Source organism: Chinchilla lanigera, unplaced genomic scaffold, assembly GCF_000276665.1.
Source record: "Chinchilla lanigera isolate Chin_1 unplaced genomic scaffold, ChiLan1.0 scaffold00172, whole genome shotgun sequence".
NCBI classification, from domain to species: Eukaryota; Metazoa; Chordata; class Mammalia; order Rodentia; family Chinchillidae; genus Chinchilla; species Chinchilla lanigera.
In genome coordinates, this window is record NW_004955573.1 from 57,308 (window position 1) to 76,321 (window position 19,014).

General features: G+C 48.7%; 1 protein-coding gene and 1 long non-coding RNA gene across 2 annotated transcripts in view; both read right to left on the reverse strand.

The window, feature by feature from the left end:
• Muc3a (mucin 3A, cell surface associated) overlaps window positions 1-2,784 on the reverse strand; it is a 14,172-nt gene extending 11,388 nt beyond the window's left edge. Inside the window, exons 1-2 of the mRNA XM_013509450.1 lie at window positions 2,727-2,784; window positions 2,398-2,572 (exon numbers count right to left, since the gene is read on the reverse strand). Of these exons, the coding sequence (XP_013364904.1) occupies window positions 2,398-2,572; window positions 2,727-2,784 (233 nt within the window). The remainder of the gene's footprint in view (window positions 1-2,397; window positions 2,573-2,726) is intronic.
• Window positions 2,785-6,771: 3,987 nt separating this feature from the next.
• LOC106147516 lies at window positions 6,772-8,370 on the reverse strand. Its single transcript, XR_001232440.1, has 3 exons — window positions 8,326-8,370; window positions 7,779-7,884; window positions 6,772-7,169 (listed from the first exon to the last, which is right to left on the reverse strand). It is a non-coding gene; the product is annotated as an uncharacterized LOC106147516 (long non-coding RNA).
• Between the last annotated feature and the right edge of the window lie 10,644 nt (window positions 8,371-19,014).

Here is a 19,014-nt window from a genome sequence, read left to right on the forward strand (position 1 = left end):
GACGTGGCACTAGAGGCGGGGAAGGTGGGTGAGGAGGGGAAGGTGGTCTGACCTGTTCCAGTCGCTGCTGCAGGGGTTGAAGGTGGTTCTGGAGGCGTGGTTGCTGAGAATGTGCTGGTGGCAGTGGGCTCTGGTTTTGAGTCAGTGGCTGTAGACAGGGCTCCAGCGGGGAGCAGAGTAGAGGAAAGTCCTTCTGTATTTGTAGTACCAGTGACTGTGGTGAGTTTTGTAGGAGTTGAGAAAGAAATAGCAGCAGATGCAGAGGTAGTTCTTTGGATGAGAGACTCCCTGTGGACACTAGATGGGGTCGGTGTAGTCCTTTTTGTGGCCCCTGTTGTAGAGATTAAAGGATGGGGCTGTGGCTTGTGGCTCGTGTCGGTGAGTGGGGCTGAGGAAGAGGGTAGGTCCTTTGCAGTAGGAAAAGAGGCAAAGGCGGAGGTCGCTATCTCAGCAGTATTCACAATCACTCGCTTGTCTGTCCCCAAAGTGCTGGTGTAAGAAGAGCTAGGATGGGGCACAGGGGTGCCTGGCACAGAGGTGTTGGGGTAGATGGAAGGGACGCTAAGCCTGGTGGGATTCACAGACAAGAGTGTAGGAGGAGAAGTTCCAACCTTCACGACAAGCTCGGGGGTTGCTGAGGTGTCAGAACGGACCGCAGGTTTGAGTAGCGTTTCAGAGGCGGGTCTAAGGTCAGGGGTCATGGTGAGGGGCGGAGATGTGTTTTCCCTGTTGCCTGCAGCAGAAGAGGCAGTTTGAGGGGGACTGGGCGGAGAGCAGTGTGCACTGCTCCTGCACCAGGGGTTCCTGTGTTGACGGAGAACACAGGAACCCACTGGTGAATTCGTAAGTCACTGTCACGCCACGCAGGCTATTCACTACCCCGTTTTCCCGACACAAAGGGCTGGGTGTGACAGAGCTTATCCCCACCACCACCACCAGAGGCGCTAGAGGCCTTTTCGCGCTGAGGGCTTCCGGTTTGAAGCCCACCATCAAGAGGCTGACTAGAGCAGCGGGGTGAGCGGCGCTGTTCCCCAGTCCTGCAGCGCTGCACTTGTCATCAGCCAGCTGACGCTCCCCCTTCTTCCTCCACACCTGGGCCCTCCCCTTCCCTCTCCATCCTCCCCTCCACCTGCTGCCCGGAATCCTCCTCCCCACTGGCTTTCTGCCCCCACCCTTTGACCCTTCCCTGTCCTTCCAACCTGGAGACTCTTATCTCCTTCCTTCCTTTGTGGAGAGAGAAACCCTTGAATGCTGCGCTGGGGGTTGGGGCTTGGCATGGACACCGGGAGACAAGGTCAGAGGGGACAGAGGGGGAAGACAGGTTGCAGCTCAGGCTGTTCGGAGACTGAGGAATGTGAAGGGAGGAGGGCCTCGAGGAGCAGATACGCGCAGGAATGCCTGGAGAAGGAAAGTCCCAGAGAGAAAGTTCCCAGGAGACAGAGCATGAATTCTGGAGACCGGAAGGTTTAGTGGAGAATGTTCATCACAGAGTCAAAAGACGGGTGTTCTGTTTCAACCCCTGGATTAGCCTAGGAGCATAGAAGAAGTCAGTTTTTAGACAGCACCCGCCCATTTCACAGATGGTGACACTGAGGACCAGATGTCTCCCTGCTGGGCTGAGGGACTGAGAGAACAGGCAGCTGGCGCCAGCAGGAAGTGCCCCCCACTGAGCTCCTCTCCCTGGGATGGAGCTCAGTGTGCTTCTTCCTGAGAGAGCTAGGAGAGCTACATGTCACTTGGGAGGGGGCTTTCCGACCGGATGTGGCCAGCAGGAGGAATCAGGGGCCTCTAGCTTGGGGATGGGGTCTAGGACTGTGTCACTGCAGAACAGAGAGGAGAAAGGGCCAATCAAGGAATCAGAGCTCCTGAGGACAGCAGGATTCACCACACCCCACACCATGCGTCTAGGAGCCTCCTTGGGGCGAGGCAAAGAGGACCTCCCTGGTGACCACAACTATGCCCAGAAACGGGGCCCTGGCGTGACGGGCGGCTTGAGCGAGGGGCAGAGCTGTGGGGGGCTGGACAGAGAGAAGGAGCGCAGAGAGACCCCGGGCCTGGAGGCACTGATCACAGCAGAGGAGGGAAGAATCCTTTGTGGAGAGGCCCCGAGCCTGAGGGGAGGGGGACAGAGGAACCAGGAAGGTAAACAGAGAATAGAGTCCAGGAGGAAGAGCCATGTTCTGGGAAGAGTTCACTCCCACCCTGGGATACAGATCTGAGCGCTGGACCCCTGCAGCCTGTTCAGTCCTAGATCAAAAGCAGCAGCAACTGACCCAGCTTCCTTCTCCACCACCTCCGTCCACCCTGGCCTTTGCCAGGAGAGCTTGGTGCAAGCCCTCCAAACGTCTCGGAGCCCCCTCTCCACCCGCCCTGCATCCCCTCCCATTTCCCCCTTACCTGTGGCCCCTACGGGGACCCTGAGCATCCAGAGGATGCTGAGGAGCCCGGGCAGCAGCATGGGCCCGGTGGGCAAGGCTGGTCCCCAGGGCTGAGGGCACAGCAGGTGCCAGGACCGGGAATGGCAGCTGGATCCCTGCCACAGACAGCCTCGGTGTGCTCAGTAACACCTGGCCTCAACCGAAAGTGGCTATCTGCCCAGCCTAGCGCTCCGGGGAGCCGTTCACCTTTGCCCCACCCAGCCTCACATCCTCCCCCTCCCCCTGCGCCTTGCAAAGGGAGGGAACAAAAGGACAAGCCCCAGGAGATGGGGGGGCTGCTGGCGTCACCCCTAGCTGTTCCTTCCAAGGACGCTGCCTCTCCTCCCCTGCCCTTCATGGAGGACATGCAGGCCTGCTGAGGCAAGGCCACTGCGGTGGATTCCAGGATCCAAGCCACCCTTGCAGCCTTCCTTCATTCCAGTCTTTGGAAACTCACTGTTCCCACTCCATCCTCCCTCCAGGCCACCACCAGCAGGGCTCTGGCACTGTGACCCCACAGCGAGATACATCCAGGGAGTCACAGAAGCCGTGCCTTTAAAGAGGTGAGCCAGGGCCCCCGAGAAGGAAGGACCAGGGACCACAAAAACAACGGCACCCCATGGTTTGGACTATTAGGGAGCAGCTCTGCACCTATTAGGGCGTTTGAGTCCAGCCAGTGCTGGCAGCAGGGTGAAGAATTACTGCTCCTACATGGCCAGTGGAAGTGGATTGGGTTGCTTTAAAATGGCAGTGTCTGTAATCTCAGCACTCGGCAGGTTGAGGCTGGAGGATCCGTGATTTCAAGGCCCGCCTGGGCTACATAGTGAGTTCAAGCCCAGCCTAAACTACATAGTGAGACCCTGTCTCAAACCCCCTCAAAAAAGGTAAAATGACTGCATCTATTTGGTGTTTTTGTTTTATCTTTGAGACAGGGTCTCACTATGTATTCCAGATTGCCTTTATTTAATTTTGGTTTTTGTTCGTTTCAGGGGTGTGGCCGATTGAACCTAGGGCCGCACATGTGCTAGGGAAACATTCCACCGCTGAGCTACAACTCCAGCCCGTCTATCAAGGCTTGAAAGGTATGCTCTAGGACCCAGCAATTTCACCCGCCCTTGTGGGGCTATAATCCCAGCACTTGAGGGGCTGAGGCAGGAGGTTTGGAAGTTGGAGTCCCATCTGGACAATTTAGTGAGATCCTGTCTCAAAATGAGTGAGACAACAGTGGAGGTAGCACAGTGGTAGAGCAAGCCTGGGTTCAATCGCCAGTAGCACAGAAAAATAAAGAAATGAAGAAGAAAAAGGAAGAAGAGAAGAAGGGCGAGGAGGAAGAAGAGAGCAAGGGAGCATTCAGGAGGATGCTTCTCCAGCCAGGGGACTGCAATTCCAGCGGAATTTGGAAACCACCAAAATGGGATTGTTGCAATCCAGAAAGAGGATGGGGGTCGGGTATCTCCTGGTAGAGCACTTGCCTAGCGTGGATGCTGGGTTCGATCCTCACCACTGCAAAAAAACATGTATAGGGGCCAGGAGATAGCTCAGTGGCACAGTGCCCGCCTGGCAAGTGCAAGGTCCTGAGTTTGATTCCCAGTGCCAAAAAAACAAAGATAAAAAAAGTACACATGGAAGCTGAGTTGAACTCCATGCTGGATTCTTGGAATACTCGTTACTAATTGCACTCACACATAAATGCAGATGGTCCTCGTACAGTGTTCAATAAATTACACAAAATATTCAACTCTAAATTACACAAAATAGGCCTTGTGTAAGATGATGTTGCCCCACTATAAACTGATGTCAATAAACTAAGCATGTCTGGGGTCGGCTGAGCTTTGGGCTGCTAACTGCATTTTCACCTTAAAATATGTCTAGTTTCTGAAGGATTCAGCTGGACATAACCCCCACCATACGTCAAGGAAGATCTATTTGCAAAAAGTCTTGTTGCTGTTTCCCAAAGCCATCTCCTTGGATACCACCAGAGTCTTAGAATCCAGCACCAAGCCCGCCAAGAAGCTGAAAACGAAACTACAGGTTTGGAGAGTTTCCAATCCTTGTGGTGGTGCGAGGGCGGGTGTGTGTGTGTGTGTGTGTGTGTGTGTGTGTGTTTAGTAATAGAGATTGAACCCAGGGCCTTGACACTGAACTACAACCTCAGCCCTTTTTTATTTTGTTTTGAGACAAGCTTTTGCTAAGTCACTAAGTTGCCCAAGCTGCACTCAAACTTGAGATCTGCCTGCCTCAGCCTGCAGAATGCTGACATTACAGGCACTTGCCACTATGCCCGGCTCCAGTGGTTTTTTTTTTTAATTACCTTTTTTTTTTTCTTTTTTTCTTTTTTTTTTTTTTGTCTTTTTGAGACAAGGTCTCACTATGCAGTTTAAGGCTGGCCTTGAGCTCACTTTGTAGCCCAGGCTGGTCTCAAACTTGCAACAATCCTCCTGCCTCAGCCTCCCGAGTGCTGGGATTACAGGCGTGTGCCAGCAGGCTCGGCTTAAATTATCAAATACCATAAAATGGCCATCATGGTGCTGGGGCGACAGACATAAATGAATCCCTGTTGTGAGTACACCAGGCCCCTGGGGAGATAGACTCTGCTTTCCCTTCTCTTTCATCTCTTTGTCTGCCCACATCCTCCTCTGCTGCAGCCTACAGCCTCCTGGCTGCAGGCTTTGTCCACCATCCAGCTTTCCCTGAGCTGCTCCTACAGCCAGAATCCCCCTCTACCTCACTTCCTTTCTCTCAGCCTACATGTCCTTTGTCCCCTCCACCAAGTGTGATCAACAAGTGAATCTGGAAACGCAAAGGATCTTTCCCACGACACGTACTTATCATGCACTGGCGGAGCCCAGACACTTGATCACCTTTGCATCCTGAGCTGGGCAGTGTCTGCTCTGCTCCACAGCCAAGGAGGACAGGGACAAGCTTGGACTGCTGCCGTCCCCCTACTGCTGTAGGGAATGGCCCACCCCCACCCCGGAAAGCTGGAGAGGAGGGAAGGACAAGCAGCGCTGAACCAGAGCTACAGAATCCGATGCTGCTTTTCCATGGGCTACTTGAGACCCAGATGCCACCACATGTTCACATGGCCCCAGCCAGAGCTCATGATGAACCAGAGGGCTGCTGGGTAGAAGGAAGGGCCGGGGATGGGAAGACAGGGATGCTGAGGTCCGGGGAGTCGGACTTCATGACTCCACCACTGGGCTTCTTCCTGGTGACACAAAAGTGGGACTCCTGGGAAGTCAGTAAAGGGCACCGGCCTCTCTCCCAAGTCCCACCTTGGTCACTGGGGTCTAGGGGAAGCCATGAATCTTAGAAAGTACAAGCTGGGAACATTCCCCGTGCGTCAAGGATTAGGGACAAAGTGTTGGAAGCAGAGCCCAGAAATAGGTCAGGACGTGAGGGAGGAACAAGGGCCCGGGAATGTTAGGCCACTGTGCCACGTTCATCTGAATTGTGGCTGCAGGTGTGGCTGGTGGCATCGGCAGGAGCCAGGGAGACCCAGGAGAGTTGCCTCTAAAGTCATGGTGAGGGGTCGGGACAATGATTTTCTTGATGGCAGGTGAAAAGCTGATACCTGGCTTTGAAACAAGTGCAAGCCAGTGAGGGTTGGTGTTCCCCCCAGGGGATGTCGGGTTATGCTGCATGACAAACAGTTCTGAAGGCTCAGCAAAGCACACACAGAGGTTTATTTCTGGCTCACGCTGCTCACCATTCCAGTGTCTGGATTCTGCTCCAAGACACCTTCACTCTGAGACCCAGGCTAAAGGAGCATTTGTACAGCTCTGACAAAGACTTGCCAAGGATTCAGTCTTGTCTGCCAACATCCCTCAAGGAAAAAAAATTTTGGGGGGTTGGGGGGACAGGGTCTCGGTATGCAGTCCTGGGATACTGTTGGTCCCACAGCAGTGGAAAATGACAGCACAGCCACCAGCTGACTCGAACAGCTTCTTTCAGAACAACAAGCATCCCTGGTGCCCGCCTTTTATTGGCCAAAGCAGGTCATGTGGTTTTCCTGGAGTTTGGCAGGTCAAGGACATTAGGCTATCAAGGACATTAGGCTATCAAGGAAAGCAGCGCCAGCCAGACATCAAGTCTGGTACCTGTGGGGCAGGGAGTTCTACTTCACCCTCGAGAGGGAAAGCAAAAAATTCAAACAGTAACACAGTTCACAGCAGCTGAGGGCCTGGCAGTGGTTATCAGCTATGCTAATCAAGATTCCACCAGCGCTGGGCATGGTGGCACACACTTGTCATCCCAGCTCTTGGGAGGCTGAGACAGGAAGATCGCCTCAAGTTTGAGGCCAGCCTGGGCTACATAGTGAGTTCAAGGCCAGCCTGGACTGCATACCGAGACCCTGTCCCCCCAGCCCCCAAAATTTTTTTTTTCCTTGAGGGACACTGGCAGACAAGACTGAATCCTTGGCAAGTCTTTGTCAGAGCTGTACGAATGGAGGAAACCCCTGGGATGGGAGAATTAGGAAGCTCAGTCGGGGGACGGTGAGCTCAACCCCAGTAATCAAGGATGTTGGAGAACTTCCAGGGTGAAGGAGGGGACCGTCCCAGGGAAAGTGGACGCTGTGCTCATCCTGGAAAAGGGAGGGTCCTCCCAGGACAGGACAGATTGGGCCAGGCGCTCATGGCAGCATCTCAGTAGTCATTCCCGCGGGAAGGAGGCAGCTTCCATACCCAATCCTGTGTCCAGATGCCAGGTGGTGTGGGAAGCAGGGGTGGGAAAACTGCGTCCCTCTGGCCCCTTTGTACAAGAGATGAGACAGAATTGAAACTAGTTTGGTAATAAGCAAGACGGTAGGACAAGATGTTTCACATCTTAAAATTGAGAAATAGGGCAATATTGAGGCTAAAGCCAAGTGTGATGGTGCACATCTGTAATCCCAGCACTTAAGAGGCTGAGGCATGAGGACTGCAGTGAGCTCGAGCCCAGCCTAGGCTACAAAGTTAGTTCAAAGCCTGAGCTACATAGCAAGACCCTGTCTCAAAAAACTCTCCCCAAAAACTGAGGGAAAGGATCAATATGCAGTCCAACTCTAACCACGTGAGTTTTTAAGAGGCTAAAAAATAGTCTACTTATGTGTAAACCATCCATAACTAATAGCTAACAGCATTACGTACATGTATAGTAAGTAAAGAATACTCCAGTCAAGGAGAGAGATTCTGCTAAATTACATTCTCCGCCCAAAGCCCAGATGACCAAACAATTAACTCTGCTATCTTCTTTGAGCTTCCAGCAACTAAACTCATCACAGGAAGAAAGGACTGAAGCCGCCAGCCCACCTGGAGAGACTTTGTCACATGCCATTGTCTTCTGTTTTGGTCCCAAGGAGAATCATTTACAAACCCTCACCTGAACCTCACAGACTTTGTCCCAGGCCATTGTGTTCTCCAAACACACCGAGTTCCTGTAAGACGCCACTGATTAGGTCCCTGAGGTTCCTTATCCGTCCCCTCCCCTGTAGAGAAAGGATATGTAAGTTTCTGCATTATGCTGAGATAGTGGCTAAGCATGCTCCTGTGATTTGCTGCCATGCTGTGATTATCCCCCTCTTATAACCAATCTGCATGACTTTTCTTCTAAAAATTAAAAAAAAAACAGGTTGTTTAACTCTATCCTCACCATATAGTTAATGGCCCTAAGGTACTTTCAGGATTGACAGTATAACTGTACCTGGCACCAAGAAAATAAGCTTCAAAATTTGAGTTTTTGTTTTTCTTTTAGAGATAAGCAACTTCTCCAAGCTTCCTTCTGCTGAGCACTTAGCCGACCCCACCTCCTGTCCCACTCCTCAGCTCCAAAGAAGTGACAGAACATGCAGTTGCCAGCCCCAGGATGCCAGGGGCCTGGTTTCTTTTCCACAAGGAAGAGGGGGATGAGCCAGGTGTGGTGGCCGTACCTGTAATCCCAGCACTCAGGAGGCTGAGGCAGGGGGATCGCTGCAAGTTCAAGCCCAGCCTGGGCTACATAGTGAGTTCATGGTCAGCCTGAACTGCATAGCAAGACTCCAACTAAAAAAAAAAAAAAAAAAGAGGAGGATGAGCTGATGGCTGGAAGTGACAAAGCAAGTGTGGAGCTCTGTCTGCATTGTGATCTGTGTGATGCCCCCCACCCTGTTGCTTACTATAGAAGACCTCTGTCCACCTGTACGTCAGGGATGGTGATATAAGGGACATGGGCCCCTCCATCTCCTTGGTGCTAGTTTTGGATAAATCCTTTGCCTTTTAACCCAAATATATCTCCTCCTTTGGTTTGGTCAGCAGTAAGCAGACAAACCTATGCTCATGAGCCTAAGTGCTTGGTTATTTAACATAATTTTACTGCTTATTTAAGAGCTCTGTAGCACATTTATGGTACAGGAATCATGTGTAAAGTGTTTTTCGTTAAACTTTTTCCCATCTCTGTTCCCTGTGCGGTTTGTTCCACGTGAAATTCTCTTCCTCTTTTTCTCCTTCTTTGTTTTATGCATGCCCAGCAACTGCTACAATAAAATCAACTGCCTACTGTAGCACCCACATCTCCAGGAACCTGAGATCACAAAGGGGTAGCCAGTTCTGTTTTTAACTTTCCTATTGGCCATTTCATTTATGACACTTTTTCTTTTTTTTTGGTCTTTTTTTTTTTTGTCTTTTTGAGACAGGGTCTCACTGTGCAGTTCAGGCTGGCCTTGAGCTCACTTTGTAGCCCAGGCTGTTCTTGAACTTGCAACGATCCTCCTGCCTCAGCCTCCCGAGTGCTGGGATTACAGGCATGCACCACCACACCCGGCTATGACTATTTCTTTAAGGCAGTCGCTACAGATTTATCCATGAATTTATCCTAAATGAGGCAGGGAGAGAGAGAGTAAGATCTGGCCAGCTTCTGACTGTAGCATGACTTCACAGTTTCATTTCTGGCTCTCCTGAGAACTAATAACTTCATAAATTTCAACCTGGAACTTGTCCTTTTGGAAGAATTCACGCACGAAGTTAAAGTAATGAATATCAATTTTTATGGATTTATGAGACGAAATGAAATGTAAAGGAAGCTGTGCAAACATTTCTCCTATGGTTAATCGTTTTCCAAGGATTGTGTAAAAGGTGGCCCACTCAGCCTGAGCACTCTTCTGTAGGTTCTGCAAAGTAAACCTGGTGCAGGAAGATTGAGTGTTACCCTCCTGGAATGTTAATCTCTACTCGTCTTCCTGCTAGAGTCTGCTAACCCAGCCCATACCTCACTACCCGCTGGGGAGGAACTTGCTCTCCTTGTCTACACCGAGCTGGCCCACTCCTTCCAGCGCAAACAGAATACTGAAAAGTAAATACTTGCGTCAGATGAGATTAAAATTTAGGACCAAAACAAATGAACTGAAAAGACACTTTGCTCAGCAGCAGGGACCATAAACGGCCAGCCTGTTTCTCCTTCTGCCCAGCGAGAGCCTTGCTGTTTCCAAACTCTTTGATGATGGTGCTGCTTTCTGGCTGACAGAATGGCTTTTTAAAAAAAACAACATACGGGGGCTGGGGATATAGCTCAGTGGCATAGGCACTTGTCTGGCAAGCCTGAGGTCATGAGTTCGATTCCCAGTATGAAAAAAAAAAAAAAGAGCATACTGTACTGAGCAGGTTGGTGCACACCTGTAATCCCAGCACTCTGGGAGGCTGAGGCGGGAAGATTACAAGTTTGAGCCCAGCTTGGGCAACTTAGCAATTCAGCACAACCTGTCATAAAATAACAATAAAAGGGTTGGAGGGGCTGGGGATTTAGCTCAGCGGCAAAAGCGCCTGCCTGGCAAGCGCAAGGTCGTGAGTTCGGTTCCCGGTACCAGAGAAAAACCAAAAAAAAAAAAAAAAAAAAAAAAAAAAAAAAAAAAATGGGCTGGGGATTTAGCTCAGCGGCAAAAGCACTTTCCTGGCAAGTGCAAGGTCATGAGTTCGGTTCCTGGTACCGGAGAAAACCCAAAAACCCCCCAAAAAAATAAAAATAAAAAATAAAAAAAAATAAAAGGGTTGGAGAAGGTCATGTGTTCCATCCCCAATACTGACACACACACATACACACTAACAGAGTACAGAAACAACCCATAGGAAAAAACATTGGTAAATCATATATCCAAAAAAGATTAAGATTCAGAATTTAGAGAGAACTCTTTAAAGTCAACAGTCAGGGGTGAGGATATAGCTCAGTGGCACAAGTGTCTGCCTGGCACACGCCAAGGTCATGAGTTCAATTTCCAGTACCAAAATAAATAAATAAATAAATAAATAAATAAAGTCAACAGTCAATAGCACTTAGAACAAAACCAAAAAACCTAGTTCAACAACAACAAAAAAAAAAAAAAAAAAGAAAGAAAGAAAGAAAGAAAAAAGGGGCTGGGACATAGCTCAGTGGCATAAGCACCTGCCTGGCAAGCGCAAGGTCCTAAGTTCAATTCCCAGTACCAAAAAAAAAACAAAAACAAAAACAAAAAGAACCATAATTAACATTTCACCAAAGAAGAACTACAAATACCCAATAAGCTCATGAAAAGATGCTCTATACTGAGGTATGGTGGCTCAGGCCTATAATCCCAGCACTCAGGAGGATGAGACAAAAGGATTGCCATGAGTTCAAGGCCATTCTGGGCTACATAGTGAGTCCAAGCCCAGCCTAAACTGCATAGCAAGACACTGTCTCAAAAAAAAAAGAGAAGATGCTCAACCATTAGAAAAATGCAAAGCCTGACATGGTGGTGCATTCCTGTAATCCCAGTACTGAGGAGGCTGAGGCAGGAGGATTGCTGCAAATTTGAGGCCAACCTGGGCTATGTAATGAGTTCAAGGCCAGCCTGAACTACCTATCGAGACCCTGTCTCAAAAAAAAAAAAAAAACCTACAAATCAGAAGTATAATGAGATGCCACCCACACCCATTAAGATGTCATAGATATGTAGGATGCTGGGGATGTAGGTTAGTGACAGAGTACTCGCTTAACATATGAGGCCCAAGGTTCCACTCCCGGCACAGCAAAAGAAGGAAGCAAAGGAGGGAGGGAGGAATGTTACTGAGGCCAAAAGGAAATTGGAACCTTTGCACCCTGCTGGTGAGAAATGCTAAAAGCTACAGCCACTGTCACATCCTTCACACAACTAAACCCAGAATGCTCCTTTGACTGAACAACCTGTATATACCCAAAAGAACTGAAAGGAGGGTCCCAGAGGGGTATTTGTGCACCCACGTAGCCAGCTGAATTACTCACGAGACCTAAAATGTGAGGCCATGCGCGCGTTCATTGCCAGAATCACAGGCGTGGGCCACCATGCCTGGCCGGGAGCCCACTATCTTAATCACTATGCTCTCTGAGTAAACATAAATTTTAGATTTGGGGGCAAAGTAGACATTTAGCAAGCCAAACATGCACATTTTACTGATGGGTGTGAAGCACACAGCAAAGCTAAACCACATGTGCAAGCATCCATGAGGAGACGAGCCGGGAAAGAATGGGGTCCAGCTTTGCTACCCAGAGGTGTGGGGCTAAGGACAAATCACCGGCCCACTTTGAGCAACGACTTCTTGTGTCCATGGCTTTCCCTCTGGACTCCTGGAGAGATGAATGCCCCCTAAGTCTATTCCAGGCTTGCAGATATTGTATAAAAAAAAAAAAAAGAACACCCAACAAGCCAGGTATGGTGCCGCACACCTGTCATCCCAGCACTCAGGAGACTGAGACAGGAGGATCACCACAAGTTCAAGGCCGGCCTGCACTACATAGCAAGACCCTGTCTCGCCAAACCAAAATAAATAAATCAATAAAAATTGAAAAGGCAATGTATAGATTATAACACTTGACAACACAAAAATAATACATAGTGTAACTTCAGAGGGAAGCAGCCAAAGAATATAAAACTTCGCTGATTCACCTTTCGCAGCTAGTTCCCAAGGTATAATTTAAAGCTGATTAAATAAGCAATAAATATATAAAATACTTAGCAGTACAAAGGTAAATACTAAGAAGATAATAACATGGACAGTCGGGGAGCACAGGGAGGTTGGAAAAAAAATTTTACTGGCCTCATTATTGCTCACAGCAAGATATCCATAGGCCAACACCGATAGCCTGCCCTGCTGTTCCTCGCTAGCCAGGATTGCAGGTGACTGCCATGTCTGCCACCACGCCCCGCAATCTCACTTATTTTCAAAAAAACACTTTTGGGCTGGGGATGTAGCTCAGTGATGGAGCCCATGCCTAGCATGCAAAAGGCAACACAAAATTTAAATAAATAATTAATTAATTAGACAAACATTAACACTGACACACACAGAAAAATCAAAATTCATATATGGGTTGGGCAGCTGAGGCAGGAGGACCTCGCATTCAAAGCCACTCTAGGCTACATAGCAAGTTGAAATTTGGCCTAGACTACGTAGCAAGACCCTGTTTTCAAAACAAAAAAACAATTTTTTTTCTGTGTTGAGACTCAATCCTTATTGTTACAGTACTTGGAGGAGGGGCTTGAGGAGGTGATCAAGTTATATAGAGCAGCCTCGATCAACAGGATCAGCAAACTTAGCCCTTCTGCCCAATGAGGACCTCGCAAGAAATTGACATCCAGGGACCTGGAAGTGAGCCCCCAACCCCACCAGGTACCCTGAGGGCTGCGTCTAGATCTTGGTCTCCCTGCCTGCAGGTGTGGGAGAAATGAACTTGTGTTTTATAAACCACACCCATTTATGGCATTCTGCTATAGTAGCCCAAGTGGACTAAGATGCCCACCCTCCCCCTGCTCCTAAATCTGCTCACCTGTTCTCCATCCCTGAAGTTTTCTCCCTTTTTCCTTTTTTATTTTTTGAGACAGGGTCTCACTATGCAGTTCAGGCTGGCCTTGAACTCACTATGTAGCCCAGGCTGGCCTTGAAATCATGGCAACTGCCCTGCCTCAGCTTCCCAAGTGTTGGGGCCACAGGTGTGTGCCGTCACACCTGGCTCTCCTCCTAAGAATATCATAGAGATGGATCTTTTGAGAGTGACTTCTTTCATTCAGTCTTTGAGGTTCATCTAAATTGTTGATGTATTAATAATAGTTCTTTTTTTTCCCCACAGAGGGCCTTTGCACTAAGCTATATCCCCAACTCTTTTTATTTCTCATTTTGAGACAGAATCTCACTAAATTGCCCAGGCTAAGCTCAAACTTGAGACCCTCCTGCCTCAGCCGCCCAGAGTGCTGGGATTATAGGCATGTACCACCAAGATAGTTCTCTCATTGTTGCTGCTACACCATGGTTTGTTTGTGTGTTCACCACTTATGGACATTTACACTGTTCTCAGTCTATAATGTTTCTGTGTGACCCAGAATTTTGTCCCACTGATCTAAATACTCACAAGAGGGATTCCTGGGCCACAGTCTACACTCCAACTTGAGGTGATCCTCCTGCCTCAAGCTTCTGAGTGCTGGGATTGTAGGGCCACCACCATGCTTAGCCCCTATGGTTTAATTTTTAAGAGTTCTTTATATATCCTCCTAAGGAGTTCCTCAGAAATCCATTATCAGGTAAGTGATTTGTAGACTTTTCTCCCAGTCTGCACCTCATCAACTCATTCTTTCTGCAGTATCCTCCTTCACAGAACAAAAGTTTTATGTTTTAACAAAGTCCAATTCACTTACTGACTTTTTTTCTCCTATAGATCATGTTCTGGATACAATGAAAGACGATTATTAGTAATAAACTGTAGCCAGACATTGTGGCACATGCCTGTAATCCCAGCACTCACGAGGCTGAGGCAGGAGGATCTTTGTGAGTTTGAAGCCAGCCTGGGCTACAAAGCAAGCCAGCCTGAATTGCATAGCGAGACCCTGTCTCAAAAAGACAAAACAAATAAAAAATAAAAATAAAGTGTATTATTCACAATGAAAATATGACAGTGATGCATATCTACACATTAATTTGCGAAGTATCAACAGTTTTATACCTAACTCTACACAAAATATATGGATAAATAGAAATATATAAGAAGACACTAGTTCACCTCTTTTTTTTTTTTTTGGCGGTACCAGGATCAAACTCATGACCTTGTGTTTGACAGGCAGGTGCTTACGCCACTGAGCTATATCCCCTAGTTCACCTCTTTCTGCCCATAATAATGTGCAACAAAAAGGGAACAAATGTAGAAAAGGTTTAATATATAAAAAAACCTAAATAGGGGTGGGGGTGTGGCTCAGTAGTAAATCATTTAGCTAGAATGCACATGGCGCTGGGTTTAATCCCCAGCACTATGAAAAAACAATTTTAAGAGCCCCAAATAACATAGTAAAGCAAAATATCTATAAAATGAATTGTAGATCCTGAAAATAGAAAATACATAGTTTTCAAGCATTAAAGAAACATTCACAACCTTTACTAAAAGAAAGCATATCCCTAAAAGAATTATAAAGCATTTCATTAGTTCTGAGTTATATAGTTTTCCACTTTGGCTTGGCTTTACTTGCAGTACTGACTTTTTTTGAGACAGGGTCTCGCTATGCAATTCAGGCTGGCCTTGACTCACTTTGTAGCCCAGACTGGTCTTGAACTCACAGTGATCCTCCTGCCTCAGCCTCCCGAGTACTGGGATTATTTGCAGTATTGAGAATTGAACGCAGGGCCTTTGCACTGAGCTGGAATCCCAGCCCTTTTCTTGTTTTTTTGTTTTGTTTTCTGATAGGGTTTCACTAAATTTGCCCAGGCTGGGTTCAAACTTGTAGTCCTCCTGCCTCAGCCTCCCAGAATGCTGGGATTATAGGTGTTTGCCACTGCATCTGGCTACTTTTCCACTTTTTAACATCTCTGACATGTGTGTGCATCTTACAATATATGCTACCTCAGATTTATTACCAGCAGCAGTTTTTTGTTTCTTAATGGTATTTACAATATTATTTACAATAATGTAGTACTTGTTAACTACAAAGAGGAAAATACTACCATAACAGCAGCCATGAGGGATCGCGTGGACATCCCCTTAACCAAGCCCAGGAGAGGCATCGCCATGCCGAGAGGCATCGCCATGCCGTACCTCCTGCTGTGATGTCCCCGAGGGCTTCTGCAGTATCACTGAATCTAATCACCAGCAAGTGTCACAGAAAAGTAAACTGCGGACCATTCTACCAAATAATTACCTGCTTTTCAAATCATCAAGGTCATCAAAGACAGAAAACTGAGAAGATGTCCAAACTGAAGGAGGCTGAGGAGACATCATAAAGTGTGCAGCTTTTCATTAAAAGGGAAAAGCGAGGTGGTGGTCAAGGTCAATATTCTCAGCACTCTGGGCAGCTGAGGCAGAAGGATCAAAAGCTAGGACCCAACCTCAACAACTCAGCTACTTGATAAGACCCTGTCTCAAAATAAAAAATAAAAATAGCTGGGGACGTGAAAAGGCTCTGGGTTCAATTCTCAGTTCTACAGAAATAAACAAATAAATAAGCTAACAAATAGGAGAAAATAAAGAATAAGAAACCCTACGTACCAAAGTGTAATTATTCTGCCAAACGTGCTGGTGCACAACTATAATTCCGGCACTGGAGGAGCCTGAGGCAGGAGGATAAAAAGTTTGAGTACCATTTGAGCAGTTTAGTAAGACCTTGTCTCAAAATTTAAAAAGTAGTAACAGTAATAAAAGCCTGGGCATGTAGCTCAGTCTGAATGCTCTGGGCTTAATCCCTAGTATTGAAAAAAAAAAAAAAAAAAAAAGGTTAAAAACTGTAAAGTGTGTATCTTAGTCTGTTCTCGGTTGCTAATGACACAGTGCCACAGGCTAGGCACATTACAAATAAAAGAAGTTTATTTTGGCTCGTGGTTCTGGCATACCACTTCTGCTGGCAGAGTCTTGGGCTGGTCCAGGTATCCCATGGTGACAGACAAGGATGTACCAGTGACCTGGCCAGGATGGCTGTGTGGAACCCCCTTGAGTGAATGGAACAACCCATTCCTAATCAGTTCCTAACAACAGTCCTCATTACCCTTTTTTCTTCTTTTGGAGGGTACTTTGTATTAATCAGCTTTCCCATTGCTGGGACTCAATATCCAATATCTACAACTTACAGGAGGGAGGTTTATTTGGTTCATGGTTTTAGAAGGTTCGTTTCAAGGTAGGCTAGTTCCAAGGCAGGCACATCATGGCATAAGGGCCTAGAGGAGGAAGGCTGCTTAGTTCATGGCAGCCAGGAAGCACAGCAGGGGAACAGTGCCAGAGAGGAAGGGATGAGGGATGGGATGGAGACCTCAAGGGCATGAGCAAGCCAGATACACCAAGAAGTGTGCTTTACTTACCCCTGGGGAGGATCATCCCAAAGCCATAAATTTGACATTCTACCCTAACCATCACAGGATTGAACCCAGCACCTTCACTCTGAGCTGCATGCCCACACTTTTTTTTAATTTTTATTTTGAGACAGGGTCTCACTAAGTCACTAAGTTGCCCAGGCTGGTCTTGAACTTTCTATCCTCCTGCCTCAGCCTCCCGGAATGCTAGGACTAAAGCATGTGTGTGTGCCACACCACACCTAGCACCTGGTGACTTCTTAAATTTCCCACTCAGCATGTCATAATGGGAATTAAGTTTCGGCAAGAGTTTCAGGGGTACTAACCATACTCAAAGCAAAGCATAAAGTGTACAAGAGACTACAATTTACGTGGGAATGTGGGGCAGGGCAAAAGGAGGTCTGTCCATAAATATGCAATTAAACCCGAGAGAAACATTGCTTCTAGGGATGAAAACTGAGGTAAGAGGACTGCTTTTAAGTTTTATGAACTCATTAACCGTTCAAATAAAGTGCAACATAAAAAGAAATCCCCCAGCCATAAAATAACTTCTCCCCGCTCCTCTGAGACCCTCAGGCCCCCTTTGCCTCTCTTAACAGCACTGCGCAGCCCTCCCCAGTGAGGAAGTGGGAGGAATGTGTCCTCAAGCTACTTGTAGACAGCCAGTCATGGTGGTATGCACCTGTAATCTTAGCACTCTGGGAGGCTGAGGCAAGAGGGTAACAAGTTCAAGCCCAGCCTGAGCAACTTAGTGACTTAGAGGAACCCTGTCTCAAAATAAAAAACAATCCTGCCACTGGTTGCCCCCCACAACTCCAACTGAGCTAGGAGCGGAGGGTGGGGAAGTGGGGTGGCCGCAGGCGAGGAAACTTCCTCTCTCTCAGCACTCTGTGGAGCTCATGTCCTTGGGCTACTGAGAAGGGGCTCCGGAAGTGGTTTCCCAGGTCACTGGGTCTGGAAGTGGGGGAACAGAAGGAAGTACAGCCCCAAGGGAGTGGGGATGGGAAGGGCCCCTTGAAAGTGCAGAGGCTGTCACCTACCTGGCCTCCCCTGCCCTCTTTTCAGAACTGGGCATTTTCATTTTGAGACAGGCTCTTGCTAAGTTGCCCAGACTAGGGTTCTACTTGCCATCCTCCTGCCTCACTCTCCCAGGGTGCTAGGATTACAGATGTGCACCACCACACCCAGCCAGCTGTCCCTCTTGCCCGCCAGAGCTAGGCATCCTGCACCTGCTCCCCCAAAAGTGCTGAGGAGGCACCTCTTACCCACAGTCCAGGAAGAGCTAGCAGGTCTGACAGGCCACGTTTTTCCCTGAGCTCCAAAAAGGAGAGAGAGAACTGGAGACAGAGAGAGACAGATAACAGACAGACACACAGACGCAAACATGGAGGGCAGAGGGTTAGGCAGTGCGGAAGAGAGGCAGGGAGAAGGAGGAGGACACCTGGAACCCTGCACCCCTCTTCTTGTTTTGTTTTTTGTTTTTTTTTTGTTTTTCTCCGGTACCGGGAACCGAACTCACGACCTTGCGCTTGCCAGGCAGGCGCTTTTGCTGCTGAGCTAAATCCCCAGCCCCACCCCTCTTCTTGGAAAGGAAAGGCCCACAGCCCCTGAGAGACCGTGGGGCTACTTTCTCGAGTCACAGGTTGAGCAGCTCTGAAGCACCCCAGTCTCGAGGTCAGAGTTCGAATCCAAAGTCCAGGCAGCGACACTTTGAGGCCCATGATCAGGAGACAAGGTCTCTGGGCACCGTGTAGGGTTCCTGCCGGTGGCTGGGAGGGGACTGGGCACACCCGACGGTGATGCCGGAACAAGGACAAGTGAGAGGACGTGGGGGGAGGGGCAGAGGCTCAGAAGCCCCCACCCCGGAGTTCTAACAGCGAAGTAACGCTGGGTCTGGGCCATTCACCAACTCCACCTCGGGGTCCCAGGACAGTCACCTAGGGGCCAACCTCGCAGCCTGTCTGCACTGTCCTGAGCCTCTGTGTCCCACACTCGGTGTCCCTGGAACCACTGCTGGGCTCATCTAAGGGACCGGTGCTTCCGGCCCGGCTCTCACATGTCCTGCGGATCCCGCAGGGCAGCCAGGAGCAGACAGCGACGTTTCCAGGAGCTCCTTAGTGTGACCGCGCCAGCTGTCCAAGCCGTCACCCGGGGTGCAGCGGTGACATGTAAGCAGAAACCTCATCAGGACTTGTGCAGGTCAGGATGCGGGCAGGCAGCGCCCGAGGAGCAGCGGACCAGGAATCACGTCAGGGTGGGGCGTCATGCTTTTGTTTCGTTTCGTAGTTTCCTCCTCCCCCTCCCCCTGCCCCTCCCCCTCCCAGAGCACGGCCGGGACT